At 47.6% G+C, this 14,996-nt stretch overlaps 2 protein-coding genes across 3 annotated transcripts in view; one reads left to right on the top strand and one right to left on the bottom strand.

Moving 5' to 3' along the window:
• Positions 1 to 11,186: 11,186 nt before the first annotated feature.
• The window catches only part of LOC311434126 (interferon-induced very large GTPase 1-like), a 41,843-nt gene continuing 38,033 nt past the window's right edge, over positions 11,187 to 14,996 (bottom strand). Inside the window, exon 3 of the mRNA XM_084514030.1 lies at positions 11,187 to 11,219. Coding sequence (XP_084370156.1) covers positions 11,210 to 11,219 — 10 coding nt within the window. The 3' untranslated portion in view covers positions 11,187 to 11,209. The remainder of the gene's footprint in view (positions 11,220 to 14,996) is intronic.
• The window catches only part of LOC311434121 (interferon-induced very large GTPase 1-like), a 67,092-nt gene continuing 66,488 nt past the window's right edge, over positions 14,393 to 14,996 (top strand). For both annotated transcript variants that reach the window (XM_084514027.1, XM_084514028.1), the window contains exon 1: positions 14,393 to 14,612. The gene's annotated coding sequence lies outside the window, so the exon portion shown is untranslated. The remainder of the gene's footprint in view (positions 14,613 to 14,996) is intronic.

Below are 14,996 nucleotides of genomic sequence, written 5' to 3' on the forward strand. Positions count from 1 at the left end.
TTGGATGAACTAAGGAGTGCTTCTTATGCCGCTGCTCAGCGATTCCCTAGCTGTGTGAAAAAGTCAAAGTCCTTTTCATTTCTTGCCATAAATATTTCCATCGGCTTTGTCTTAAAGCAAACTAGAAAAATATTCCTGCAGGAAGCAGTCATACCGCTAAGATCAAGACCAAGTGCCAGATGAAGAGCGAAGGCAGCAATAGCTAGTACCAGTTTTATCAGCTGCTATGAGAAAATAAATGACACTGGCAAATAATAGTTTCACAGAATCACAGAATTGAAGGGCTTGGAAGGGACCTCAAAAGATCATCAGGTCCAGTCCCTCTGCCAAATCAGGTTCCTTAGAGCAGACTGCCCAGGTAGGTGTCCAGACGGGCCTTGAATATCTCCAGAGAAGGAGACTCCACAACCTCCCTGGGCAGCCTGTTCCAATGCTCCGTCACCCTCACCGTGAAGAAGTTTTTTCGCATATTGTTGCGGAACTTCCTGTGCTCCATCTTGTGGCCATTACTCCTTGTCCTGTCCCCACAAACCACTGAAAAGAGCTTGGCCAAATCCCTCTGTCTCCCACACCTCAGTTACACCTCAAATACACATTGATTAGATCCCATCTCAGTCTTCTCTTCTCCAGGCTGAACAGAGCCAGATCTTTCAGCATTTCTTCATAGGGAAGATGCTCCAGGCCCCGTATCACCTTTGTGGCCTTCCGCTGGACTCTTTCCAGGAGATCCCTGTCTTTCTTGTACTGGGGAGCCCAGAACTGGACACAGTACTCCAGGTGAGGACTGACCAGGGCAGAGTAGAGGGGAAGGATCACTTCCTTTGGCCTGCTGGCCACGCTCCTTTTAATGCATGCCAGGATCCCATTAGCCCTCATGGTCAACCTGTCATCTACCAGGACCCCCAGGTCCTTATCTTCAGAGCTCCTCTCAAGCAGGTCATCCCCCAGCCTGTACTGATTCTTCGGGTTGTTCCTTCCCAGGTGCAGGCCCCAAAGCTTGCTCTTATTAAATCTCATTGGGCTTCTTCCTGCCCATCTCTCCAGCCGGTCCAGGTCTTGCTGAATGGCAGCACAGCCTTCTGGCGTGTCAGCCACTCCTCCCAGCTTTGTGTCATCGGTGTACTTGCTGAAGGCAGACACTATTCCCTAATCAAGGTCGTCGATGAAGGTGTTGAACAAGACTGGACCCAGCACCAACCCCCTGGGGAACACCACTAGTCACAGGCCTCCAGCCAGACTCTGCTCCTCTGATCACCACCCTCTGAGCTTGGACAGTCAGCCAGTTCTCAACCCACCTTACTGTCCACTCCTCTACCCCACACTTTCTCAGCTTTGCTAGTAGGATGTCATGGGAGACAGTACCAAAAGCCTTGCTAAAGTCAAGGTAGATGACATCCACTGCTCTCCCCTCATCTACCCAGTTGGTGATGCCATCATAGAAGGCAATGAGGTTTGTTCGAGCATGACTTCCCCTTGGTGAATCCATGCTGACTACTCCTCATAACCTTCTACTCTTCCAATTGCTTGGAGATGGCATCCAGAACAAGCTGCTCCAACACCTTTCCAGGGACAGAGGTGAGACTGACTGGCCTGTAGTTTCCCAGATCCTCCTTCTTGCCCTTCTTGAAGACCAGAGTGACATTGGCTATCCTCCAATCTTCAGGCACCTCTCTTGTTCTCCAGGATCTTTCAAAGATGATAAAGAGAGGTTCGGCAATCACCTCTGCCAATTCCTGTAGCACACGTGGATGCATCCCATTGGGACCATGGATTTGTGTGCGTTGAGCCCACTCAGATGCTCCTGAACCACTCCCTTGTCAACAAGGGGAGAGATTGCCACTTCCCAGACTCTTTCTCCTCCCTCCAGGGTCGAGGAGTCCTGGGGGCGTGCCTCTGCCTGCACCAGTGCAGTGGCAGGAGGTTTTTACTATGCACTTTTCCTGCAATCCTGCTGCAAACCCAGTGACCAGAGTCTCCTGAAGAACTGGCAAGAGTGGTGATTCATTATAATGCTTTGTAGTCTTTGCTAAGAAACTGTTTGAGTTGGACTGGACTGGTCTCTGCATGCTTCATTTCAAGGTGAGCCACAATTATCCTACAATCATAAAATCAGAATGGTTTGGGTTGGAAAGGACTTCGAAGATCATCTCATTCCAACCCCTCCCCCCCCCCCGGCTATGGGCAGGGCCACCTCCCGCTAGATCAGGTTGCTCAAAGCCCCGTTCAACCTAGCTTTGAACACCTCCAGGGATGGGACATCCACAGCATCTCTAGGTAACCTGTTCCAGTGCCTTACTGCCCTCATAGTAAAGACCTCATAGTAAAGATTTTCTTCCTCATTTCTAATCTAAATCTCCCCTCTTAGTTTAAAGCCATTACCCCTTGTCCTATTGCTACACTTCCTGATAAAGTCCCTCCCCACCTTTCCTGTAGAATCACAGAATTATTAAGGTTGGAAAAGACCTCAAAGATCATCTGGTCCAACCAATGTCACCCACCAAACCATGTCCCCAAGCACCATGTCCAACCTCTCCTTGAGCACCCCCAGGGACGGGGACTCCACCACCTCCCCGGGCAATCCGTCCCAAGGCCTGACTGCTCTTTCTGAGCAGAAATGTCTCCTCATTTCCAGCGTGAACCTCCCCTGGCACAACTTGAGGCCATTCCCTCTTGTTTTACCTGTGAGAAGAGGCTGACCCCCAGCTCTCCACAACTTCCTTTCAGGTAGTTGCAGAGAGTGATAAGGTCTCTCCTGAGCCTCCTCTGCTCCAGACTAAACAAGCTGACCCCAGTTCCCTCAGCTGCTCCCCATAGGATTTGTGTTCCAGACCCTTCACCAGCATCATAGCCCTACTCTGGACATGAGGCCTCGATGTCCTCCTTGTAGTGAGGGGCCCAAAGCTGAACATAGCTCTCAAGGTGAAGCCTCACCAGAGCAGAGCACAGGGGGATGATCAGCCCTGCTGGCTGCACTGCTCCTGACACAACCAGGATGCCCTTGGCCTTCTTGGCCACCTAGGCACACTGCTGGCTCGTGTTCAAGTGAGCATCAACCAACACCCCCAGATCCTTTTCCTCTGCACAGCTTTCCAGACACTCTGCCCCAAGCCTATAGTCTAAACCCCCTAGAGTGGGTTTTTTTGTGGCCAAAGTGCAGGACCCAGCACTGAGCCATGTTGAATCTCATCCCCTTGGCCTCTGGCCATCGATCCATACCGTCCAGGTCCCTCTGCAGGGTCTTCCAACCCTCTGGCAGATTGACGATTCCCCCCAATTTAGTGTCATCTGCAAACTTAATGAGGGTGCACTTAATTCCCTCATCCATGTCTTCAATAAAGATATTAAAGAGGATGGGCCCCAACACTGACCCCCAGGGAACACCACTGGTGACTGGTCACCAGCTGGATTTCACTCCGTTCACCACCACGCTCTGGGCCTGGTCATCCAGCGTCTTTTTATCCCAGCAAAGAGTGTACCTGTCCAAGCCATGGGCAGCCAGCATCTCCAGGAGAACACTAGGGGAGATCGTGTCAAAGGACTTGCTGAAGTCTAGGCAAACTACGTCACCAGCCTTTCCCTCATCCTCCAGGTGGGTCACCTGGTCATAGAAGGAGATAAGTTTGGTTTCATAACCTCCCCTGGCACCGAGGTCAAGCTCACAGGCCTTTAGTTCCCTGTGTCCTCCTTACGACTCTTCTTATAGATAGCCATCACATTTGCTAGTCTCCAGTCATCTGCGACATCTCCAGTTGACCAGGACCGCTGATGATGATGATGGAAATTGGCTCAGCAATCACATCTGCTAGTTCCCTCAGCACCCTCCGGTGGATCCCATCTGGCCCCATGGACTTGTGACAGTCCAGGTGAAGCAGCAGGTCTCCTACTCTTTCCACCTGAACTGTGGGGGGGTTATTCTGCTCCCCGTCCCAGACTTCCAGGTCGGGAGCCTGAGACCCTGAGGCTGAGACCTGAGGATAACTGGTCTGACTGCTGAAGACAGATGTAAAGAAGGCATTGAGAATCTCAGCCTTTTCCTTATCCTCTGTAGTCATGTTCCAGTAAAAGATGGAGACTCTCCTTGGTCCTGCTCTTACTGTTAATATAGTTGTGAAAATGTTTTTTATTGTCTTTCACCACAGCTGCCAGATTGAGTTCATGCTGGCCTTTAGCCTTTCAGATTTTCTCTCTGCATATGCTAGCAAACTCCTTGTACTCTCCCTGAGTTCCCTGTTCCTTCTTCCACAGGAGGCTAACGCTTTTTCCCTCAAAGACTTAGCAAAAGTTCCCTGTTCAGCCATGTTGGTCTTCCTCCCCAACAGCTCTTCTTAAGGCCCATGGGGACAGCCTGCTCCTGCAAGTTGAAGTCCCCTACGAGAGCAAGCACTGACGATTGCATGACTTCTGCCAGCTACTTGTAGAATGCCTCTTAGAATCATGGAATCATAGAATGGCGTGGGTTGGAAGGGAGCTTAAAGACCATCTAGTTGCAACCCCACTGCCATAGGCAGGGATGCCACCCACTAGATCAGGATTGCCAGGGCCTCATCCAGACTGACCCTGAACACCTCCAGGGATGGGGCATCCACAGCCTCTCTGGGCAACCTGTGCCAGTGCTTCTCCACCCTCTGCGTGAAGAATTTCTTCCTAACTTCGAATCTAAGTCTCCCTTCTTTCAGTTTAAAACCATCCTCCCTTGTCCTATCATTATCTACCCAAGTAAAATGTCCCTCTTCACCCTTTTTATAAGAACTCTTGAAGTACGGAAGGGCTGCGATGAGGTCCCCCCAGAGCATTCGCTTCACCAGGCTGAACATCCCCAGCTCTCTCAGCCTTTCTTCCTAGGAGAGGTGCTCCAGCCCTCTGATCATCTCTGTGGCCCTCCTCTGGACCCACTCTAATAGCCCCATATCTTTCTTGTGCTGGGGGCCCAGGACCTGGACGCAGCACTCCAAGGGGGGCCTCACAAGGGCAGAATAGAGGGGGACAATCACCTCCCTCCACCAGCCACCCACGCCTCTGCTGGTGCAGCCCAGGATGCAGTTGGCCTTCTGGGTTGCAAGTACACACTGATGGCTCACGTTGAGCTTCTCATCCACCAAAACCCCCAAATCCTTCTGCGCAGGGCTGCTCTCAATGAGTTCTTCTGCCAGCCTGTACTCATGTCTGGGATTGCCCCGTCCCAGGTGCAGCACCCTGCACTTGGACTTGTTGAACCTCATTCGGTTCACGGGGGAACACTGCTCAAACTTATCCAGGTCTCTTTGGACAGCATCACTTCCTTCTGTCGCTCCCCTTCTCTGGTCATCCCTTCTCCAAGCTGTCAACTGACCAAGGCCTTCTCTGAGGTGTACACTCACCAGGATCAAAACTAACAGTTGGCCTCTGCCTGTCATTATTTATAAATCTTAGGTTTCCAAATAATTATGAATATCAAGAATAAGATGCATGCTTCTACAAGAATAAAAACCCCTTGCAGGCACTCCAATCCTGTACAAGCCAGTCCTTTCTCCCAGTCACAAGTCACATTCATTAGTTATGTGAGATATGTACATCTGATTCGTGTCAGTATGGAACAATGCTAGGGCCGCATGGTATGATGAATGTGACCTTCTGTCTTACATACCCTTGTATAACCACAAGTCTAAGAAAAACAGAGTGGTTAATGTATATAATTCTTGTATTTTGCAAAGGAATGTTTTAGCAATTCATGTCAATAGAGAGCTTGAAGGGAAATGTATTTGTAGGCTTTTCCTTGAAGTCTCTGATATCAGGGGGGTTTCAGAATAACTGCTAACTATTATGATTATTGAATGGGACACTATGCAAGTCTCTGATATCTGGCCAGGAGATTAGGGAGACGGGAAGAGCTGAAGAACAACTAAAAGACAAAGCTTGCAGGGGACGTTGCACAAGTCTCTGACATCCAGCCAAGTTGGACAAAGGAGAAGGACAAGAGGGACGAAGACTATGAGCCTTCAGCATGAGAGACCCCCAGAGACCCCCAGAGGGACCACCGGAGACTGATACGCATGCTCTAGTAGGAGGGTTTGGATTCCGGAAACTAATTATAATAACCCTGATTTTTTGGAAGTAGTCACGAATATGTATTAGCCTAGGAGCATAAAAACCAGCTGCTTGATGTAACTGGTGTGCGTCTTGGTTTAGCAGAGACTCCCAGCACACCCAGCGCTGTTTGCTTACCTCTATTCCTTTAATAAATTGTAAACTTTGATTATAGTCCTATTTTGAAGACTGAGCCATTTATTACAAATGGGGGCTCGTCCGGGATGGCTTTGGTTCCTGAATTCTGATTTGATCTAGAAGAGGCACCCCACCATTTGGTGGCTCCTGTTTGAGTCAGGTCGGGACTCATGCCATCTTGAACCTGAATAAAGGTAAGCAAAGAATTTGTTTTTTTTTATGAGCTCCCTTGCCGGTTGCAGCACTGTATTTTGCCCGTAATTCTGCGCGCGAAGATCTGAATGAAGACGATGGAGTCATAAGTGTTTAAGGAGTATACCGTTCAGTTGGGTGGGATTCGGTTGCCTGTGTGTGTAAGAGTGTGACTGAGACAGAACTTAGTTCCGGAGTGTGGATGTCTTCTAACCGCGGTTCCAATCTCCCATGAGGGACTTGGCCAGTGAAGGAAGTGATTCCTATAGGATTTGTGGGTGGGTGATAGGTCCTAAACTCCCTGCAAGACACTCTTACTAAGGTAACCAAGGGCTGTGGGAATTGCTGTAGTAAAATTCCTAGATGGGTCAGACAGAACTGATGACTAAGGACCAGAAGAAAGGGAGCAAATTACCAGAAAGTCCATTAGGAATAATGATTAGAAATTGGAACAATAGGGGCCCCAGAAAATTAAAGAGTAAATTAAAAATGGTCCAGTGTTATATGATAGAATGACCAAAAGAACCCTTAAGACCCCATGTATTTTGGTCGATATTTGGGTCCATGGAGGACTGGGTCTGTCAAGCTTTGAACATTAATGTTAATAGTAGAATACCCATGGATCCGGAAGAGAGCAAGTATGCTGTAGCTGAAACATTGGAATTAGAAACTAGAGAGTGATTGATTAAGAATGAATATGTGCTATATTTGTGATGTACTGTGTTTGTGCTGCGCTTAGACCTCCAGATAACAGGAGCCCCTCGGACCCCAAGAACCAGATCAAAATAACCTCATGGTCCCGACTTTAACCAAGGGGTCTGAGATAAGGAGGACTGTTCACAAAGGGATAGGTTATGCATATGTATAGGAGTATTGGGAAACTTCATGTGTATGTAACTCTTTACTAGATATAACCAGAGCAAGTTGCCACGATACGCGTGCACGACTTTGGTGGGACTACCCCCCACCCCGTGCTGTCCAGCGCTGAGTAAAAATACCTACTTTACAATCTTACTGATTGTGGAGTCAGCTTTCTGTGAGTCATTTTGGTGAGCCAGGCAGGAGACACTCTGCTCAGCTGCGGGATTGACTGCGGAGCGGACACACCTAGGTGCACCCTGAGTGTTTTGCTCAGAGAGGACTCCACTCTCAGCCGCTCACCGCAGGAGCAGACAAAGATCTCCTGAAGCCGTGGACAAACAGTATGTTTTCAGCTGCTGGAGGGATACTAACTGGAGTGTTAATAATTGTATGCGTTATTCTTAAAGGTCCAGGTATTTTGTGTTGAAAGTATTTGTGTAAGTGTAAGGGTTTGAAACAAAGTGGAACAAGTCACTCCACAAAGAACACAGTCAGAGACAATACTTGTTTGGTTAGTTATCATTCTAAATTATATTCTTGTGGTATGAATGAGATGTGCTGGAGGCCTGTTATAAATGAGGTCTCAACTCAATCTGAATTTTGTAATATTTATAAAACAAATATTTCTAAAAGGTATAAAAGGCAAGTAAACAGCGCTGGGTGTGCGGGGAGTCCACGCTCCACCAACACGCACACACGAACATCAAACATTCTAAATATACAGAACATTGCTTTACATACTAAACCCGACTATGCCTATACATACAGGAAAGGTAACAAACAATCCTTTAAGTTCCATAACTTACTAAAATCGAGTACGCCTATACATATGCACGATCAGAAAAGGTAACAAACAATCCTTTAAGTTCCATGACTTAACAGTCTCCATTTTCCATTCCTATTCTCAATTACTAATAAGTCTCCATTTTCCATTCCTTTTGAACAATATGTCTCGCTTTAAGTTGTCAAGCAACTTGGTCTTCAGGCCTTATGTATCCTGTTCTTCCCAGATTGAAGAAAAGCGTATCCATCTCCTTTTCAAGGCCAATAGGCCTGGGTCAAAAGGCACGTCCAGGTCAACAGGGGGTGTAACAGCAAAAGCCTTCGATGGCTGTAGCAGCAGAGGGGCCCATGGCGTAGCAGTCGGATCAGTAAAGGAGCCCGCAGCTCCCTCACTATCTGGCAAGCCACACGTTTGTGATTGTGGCTCCACATGGCTCTTTAAGGCCTCAGAGATTGCTCGCCAGGTGCTGAGCAATCCCACTGCAACCTTGTCATTTTTAGTTGCAGAGTCCCACACCTTGACCTCAGTTTGGTCCCATATTTCAGGATCATAAACTGTCCGATTGTTCAGGAGAATAAGCTGTAAGGTTACCAGAACAGTCTTTGTTCCTAAGGACGTATGATTCCCCATAATGCGCAGCTGCTTACCAGCGAGAGGCAGTTGTGTGCACAGGTCCGCTTCTCTCAGCTTGAGCTTCTCTCCAGCTCCGGTGCACCTATTTCCAGCAACTTTCTGTATGAGCTTCTCTGAGCGGTTTGCTGAGTCTGGCCGAACCCATCTTCATGAGGCAATCAATGTGCCTGCTCCCGTCCTGGTCTCCATTCTGCCAGCCTGTTCCCTCTCACTCCTTTTTCCTGCTTCTTTATTGATGACGTAACTTCATCGTGTTGCCTTTCTTTTTTCTTTTTTTTTTTTTTTTTTTTTTTCTTTTTCTTCCTTTTTCTTGAGGGCAGGCTCCCCTCTTACACCCTTCTCTCCACAGCAGTTCTTTTCAAAACAACTTTTCATTGGTCAAACAACTTTGAATGTAACAACAACAGCAAACACCCAGAAACTTCCATGCCTTAATGGCTGGAGAACAAGAGACCATCTGGAGAACAAGAAACCGGAGACTGCATGGAGTCTCCTGAATCACCCTTCTTTGTTCCCTCTAAACTCTTGTATATTCCTGATGGCCTCGTCGTTAAGAGTCTAATGTTATCTCAACCATGGGGCTTTCCAACCCCCATGGCCACATTCCCACATCTCCCCCTTCTTTATTAATATCAACCATTTTCTCAACATGAATTACCACTCCATATATAACAAGGCCTCTCTGTGTGATTGCGTGATTGTGCTGTGTGAGTGAGACGCAGTGTCGCTGCAAAGCAAGTGCAGTGTTCCGATCCGCGGTTCCATATTCTCTGCGAGGGGAGAGGGCGGAGATGAACAAAGTGCGTGACAGACTGAAAAGAAGGGCTGTTTTATTCAAGTTTTGATTGGTGGTGCCTAATATATGGGCCTGGTGGTGTATCTTGTGATCCTATTTTTTTGCTCTTAAATGCTTTGAGTGTGACAAGAAAAAAGGCAGGAGCATTATCTAAGTAACTAACGGTCGAGAAGTGTTGGTATATTTGCTGTGGTCTTTGGTCAGTTTCCCAAGTACTGGGGGGAGGGAGGGGGCTGACTGATTATCAAAGCAGAGCTGAGAGAGTCATTTCTTTGGTGGTTCAGGCTTGAGCCCTGGGAATTTGGTACGAAGGGGGAGAGCAAATTATTTAGGCGTCAATACCTTTTAAACCCCCATATTGACGGATACACAGGAGTGATTCCTTGTTTTGTATGGCTTTACTAATGTAGAAATAGAAATGTTGTTTTTGCAGAGCTACATTGTTTAGAAGGAAGGAATGTGGTACTGAGATATGCTTACAGTGATATGCTTACAGTGATAAGAAAGCTTAAGCAGGTGACCTTGTAAAATGCAGGCAACCAGACTCCTTAGGACAATGAGGTAAAAATCATGGTGTTAAGTCAAGTCAGATAAGTGAAGAAACATTACCACTTCAAACAGTAAAAATGGCAAAAGGAAATTGAAATTTAACAAGCCGGCAACTGAAGGCCATGCATTGTTTGTGAAGCATCAGATAGATTGTGAACCTGGATTACCCACTCAGTGGGGAAACAGGGGAGGGTCCTGTCATCAAAAAGTATATAAACTGTGTTTTGGAACTAGTAGATGCGCTCTCTCCTGCTTGTGGGGTGCCCGCCATTGCAATCGCAAATAAATTACTACTTCACTGAGATCCTCGCCTCAGCATAAGTTATTGGCTATGGAGTGTTTCTCACACTAACAAAGTGCATGAGAAAAATTGGCATTCAGCATGAAATTCGGTCCTGTTAAAATGTAAATTTTTGTGGAAAAGGTGGTAATGTTTGTCTAAAAGACAGAAGGCTGAGTGCTTCAGCTCTTTTCCTGAAGCTCCGAGGATTTATGGTTGAAATGGGGCTCATTAATAATATGAAATAGTAAAGTTTGTATGTGGGAAGAAGAGTTGAATATGAGCCAGCAGTGTGCCCTGGCAGCCAGGAGGGCCAACCGTACCCTGGGGTGCATCAAGCATGACATCTCTAGTTGGTCGAGGGAAGTAATTGTCCTGTTCTACTCTGCGCTGGTGCGGCCTCTCCTCGAGTACTGCGTGCAGTTCTGGGCACCACAGTACAAGAAGGACATTAAACTGTTCGAGAGTGTCCAGAGGCTGGTGACAAAGATGTTCAAGGGCCTAGAGGGGAAGACGTATGAGGAGCGGCTGAGGGCACTTGGCCTGTTCAGCCTTGAAAGAGGAGGCTGAGGGGGGACCTCATCGTAGAACAGCTTCCTCACTAGGGGGAGTGGAGGAGCAGGCGCCAATCTGTTCTCCTTAATCACCAGTGATAGCACCTGTGGGAATTTTGTCAAGCTGAGGAACTTGGGCTAAACTTAGGCTAAACATCAGGAAGAGGTTCCTTACTGAGAGGGTGGTCGCACACTGGAACAGGCTCCCCAGGGAAGTAGTCACTGCACCAAGCCTGTCGGAATTTAAGAAGCATTTGGACTGTGCGCTTAGTCACATGGTCTAAAATTTTGGGTAAATCTCTGTGGTGCCAGGAGTTGGAATCAATGATCCTTACGGGTCCCTTCCAACTCAGGATATTCTATGATTCTCTGATTCTGTGCATAATCCCAAAGACAGGGCAGCGCACAATTGGTGGCCCTGGCCTCACAGAGCACTTGGCAATCCTTGACAGGCTACTGCGATAACGCACAGCCATGTGCCCAGGGCGTGCTGTGCTGATGGCAGTATTTTTTCAATCCAGATGACTTGCCGTCTGGTGCCATAGTGCTGAACAAGCAATATGTACTATCAAAGGTTAGAGTACTGCCCTGCTACTTTCACAACAATCCCTGTTTCACACTGGACCAACCTAACTGTTTAGTTCTAACACATACCCATCCATTGGGATTTATTTCTTTTTCATCATTCTCTGTAAATAAATTCATTGAGACTGTTATTCTTTTTTCACAGGTCTTCAACTGCAATCCTAATTTGACTATTCAATCTCCCCCTAATTAATTTGTTCCTGCTTCGGGTACATGTAGCAATTGCCAGGCGACCCTTTTAGTCTCCCAGTTTAATTCAGTAGATGCAAAAAGTGACACCAACATTCCAGACCTGTCTACCCCTGTGTCCTGGTTCCAGTTAGAACAGAGTTAATTTTCTTCCTAGTAGCTGGTAGAATGCTGTGTTTTGGCTTAGGATGAGAAGAGTGCTGATAACACCCCGATGTTTTAATTGTTGCAGAGCAGTGCTTATACTAAGCCAAGGACATCTCAGCTTCTTGCTCTGTCCTGCCAACGGGCAGCCTGGGGGTGCAGCAAGAGCTGGGAGGGGACAGACCCAGACTAGCCAAAGGGGTATTCCATACCATCTGATGTCATGCTAAACAATATATAGGGGTGACTAGCCGGGGGAGGGGGGCCGGACTGCTCGGGGTTAGGCTGGGCATCGGTCAGCGCGTGGTGAGCAATTGCATTGTGCATCACTTGTTTGTACACATTATTAGTAGTAGTACTATTATCATTATTGTATTATTATTATTATTATTATTGTTATTGTTATTATTGTTATCATTGTTATTATTATTTTCCTGTCTTATTAAACTGTCTTTATCTCAACTCACAGGTTTCACTTTCCATTTCTCTCCCCTGTCCCAGAGAGGGAGGGGGGAGGGTGAGTGAACGGCTGTGTGGTGTTTGGCTGCTGGCCGGGTTAAACGACGACGCCCTGTTACTCTTAAGGTATTACTAGTCAAATTAAGTCTGGTATTTTATAAGCTAAGGATGATTTGGCTGCCCCAAATTCTATCTACTAAGAATACAGGCTCCTTATTAGGCCCCACCTCCAAATTTATCAAAGGGTCTTGGTGGGACGACTCTTCAGAGAACCTCTGACTGCCTAATTCTGAGTTTTTGATAGTGAACAATCTCTCTTCCCTTTTCAGTTCAGGGCATTCTCCTTCAAAATGACCAATCTGCCTGCATTTCAAACATCTTCTCTGTACCTTTTCCTGTTGTGGCCGGGGAGCAGGTGGCCACTTTGATTTTCCATTCCTGTTTCCTTTTTCTTCTTGATTCTTCTTCCAAAAGTGGAGATTTGTTATTAACATGTAAATTTAAGTCTTTCTCAGGCCTATATGCTGGCCAAACTACTGCAGGAGGCATTGTGGAACTGCAGGAGGCTCTTACTGACCCATTTCTCCAGGCTGGCCGGATCCCTCGGGTCGGCTGCAGCACCCTCTGGTGTATCCCCCGCTCCTGTCAGCTTTGTGCCATCTGCAGACCTGGTAAGGGCTCCCACTGCCCCATCACCCACATCATCAATGAGGATTAAAGTCAAACTGAACCAGACCCGCTACTGACCCCAGGGTACTCTGCTGGTTACTGGCCTCCAACTAAACCAGTCCATGGCCTTTCAACCAGTTTTTGATCCACCTCATGCTGCCCATCCAGCCCAAACGCTGTCTGCTTGTCTATGAGGATCTGAGGGGAGCCAGGGTCAAAGTGCAGTCTGATAAAGTGTTCACATTTCTTACCCAGTGTGCAATACTCCAGATACACACAATAGGTCGTGATACTGGTTTTTATAGCATTTCACAAATCTGAGTTCCAAGTGGTTTTTCCACAAAGCTGGCGCGACTCTGGACTTTCCCTGTTGATTTTTATAAAATTTTACGCAGTAGAATTTTAAACTTATAAACTCCCTTTTACCCAGGGAGTTTGTTGAGTCTACTTCTGTGGCAGTTTTACTTGGGTGGGCGGCCGAGCTCCACTACAGCCACTCTCTCACTCCCCCTCCTCAGAGGGGAGCAGGGAGAAAATACGATGAAAAGGGCTCAAAGGTTGAGATAAGGACAAGGATATCACACAGTAATTATTGTGACAGGCAAAACAGACTCGACATAGGGAGATAATAAGATTTATTGCTTATTACTAAACAAGCTAGAGAAGCGAGAAACAAAGGAGAAAACCCAAAAGCACTTTCCCCCCATCCTCCCTCTTCCAACTCCTTCCCCCAAGCAGCGCAGGGTAATGGAGGAATGGGAGTTGTGGTCGGTCTATGGCACTTCGTCTCTACCGCTCCTTCTTGGTCTCTCTCTGTCCCTGCTCCACGTGGGGTCCCTCCCACGGGTTGCCATCCTTCCCAAACTGAGCCTGTGGGGTCTGCCCACAGGCAGCATCTCTTCCAGAACTGCTCCAGATATGGGTACGTACCACGGGGTCCACCCTGTGAGGGGAAGAAGAGGGGAAGGAGAGGGGGGGCTCTCATTATGAACACTTCTGTCCTCCCAAACAACCACTATATGTATTGAGGCCCTGCATCCTGGGATTTAGCTGAACGTCATTCATTGATGGGAAGTAGACAGGAATTTCTTTTCTCTCTCCCCGTGCTTCCGTGCAGCCTTCACTTGTGTTTATTTTTTCTGCTTGTTATGTTTTTTCCTTATTTTCTTTTTCCCCTTCCTTTCTCCATTAATTAAATTAGATTAAATTAAATTTAATTAAATTAGATTAAATTAGATTAAATTAAATTAGATTAAATTAAATTCACTATCTCAGTCCATGAGTTTTTTGGGTTTTTGTTTCCTTTTAAGCATACTTTCTTCTCCACATCTTCTTCAAAGGAGGGGGAGTGAGAACACATTGTGGTGGAGTTCAGCTGCCCAGCAAAGTAAAACCACCATACCCCCCTGGCTGGGGCTTGGGATGCAGATGCCCCAGCAGCCTGGCTCAGCCCCAGCACAACCAGCGGCTGCCAAATTTCACTTTCAGGTGCTGTATCATCTAATGGCCTGACTTCCAAGAAAGAAGAAAGCCTCTCCCTGCTGTGTAAACAGGAAGCTTCAACCAGTGCAGAGGCCTGGGGCTCTGTAAGGGGTGGGGTAGGAGCTGGACTTTGGCAGTGCAAGAGCTGGGCTGAGGCGGTGCAGCAGCTGGGCTGAGAGGCTGCCGGAGCTGGGCTGAGGCAGTGCAGAAGCTGCAGAGCACCAGGGTGGGCAGGTAGGTCCCCGCTGACTTGCGCTGGGCAGGGCAGGGGCCACACAGGGAGCCCCCTTTTCCCCCTGGGCCTCTGGTGCCCAACCACCCTCTTGGTGAAGAACCTTTTCCTGATATGCAGCCTGACCCTCCCCTGTCTCAGCTCCATGCCGTTCCCTCAGGTCCTATTGCTGGTCACCAGAGAGCAGCACCTGCCCCTCCGCTCCACTCCTGAGGAAGTTGGAGGCCACCATGAGGTCTCCCCTCAGTCTCCTCTTCTCCAGGCTGAGCAATCCAAGTGACTTCAGCCGCTCCTCATATGCCTTCCCCTCTAGAAAATTTACCATAGCTGTTCCCTTAGTTAGTAGTTTTGCATGACAAAAGTGTAAGGGTATGTGGATGGCGAGA

This window comes from Aythya ferina (assembly GCF_964211825.1).
Source record: "Aythya ferina genome assembly, chromosome: 3".
Lineage (NCBI taxonomy): Eukaryota > Metazoa > Chordata > Aves > Anseriformes > Anatidae > Aythya > Aythya ferina.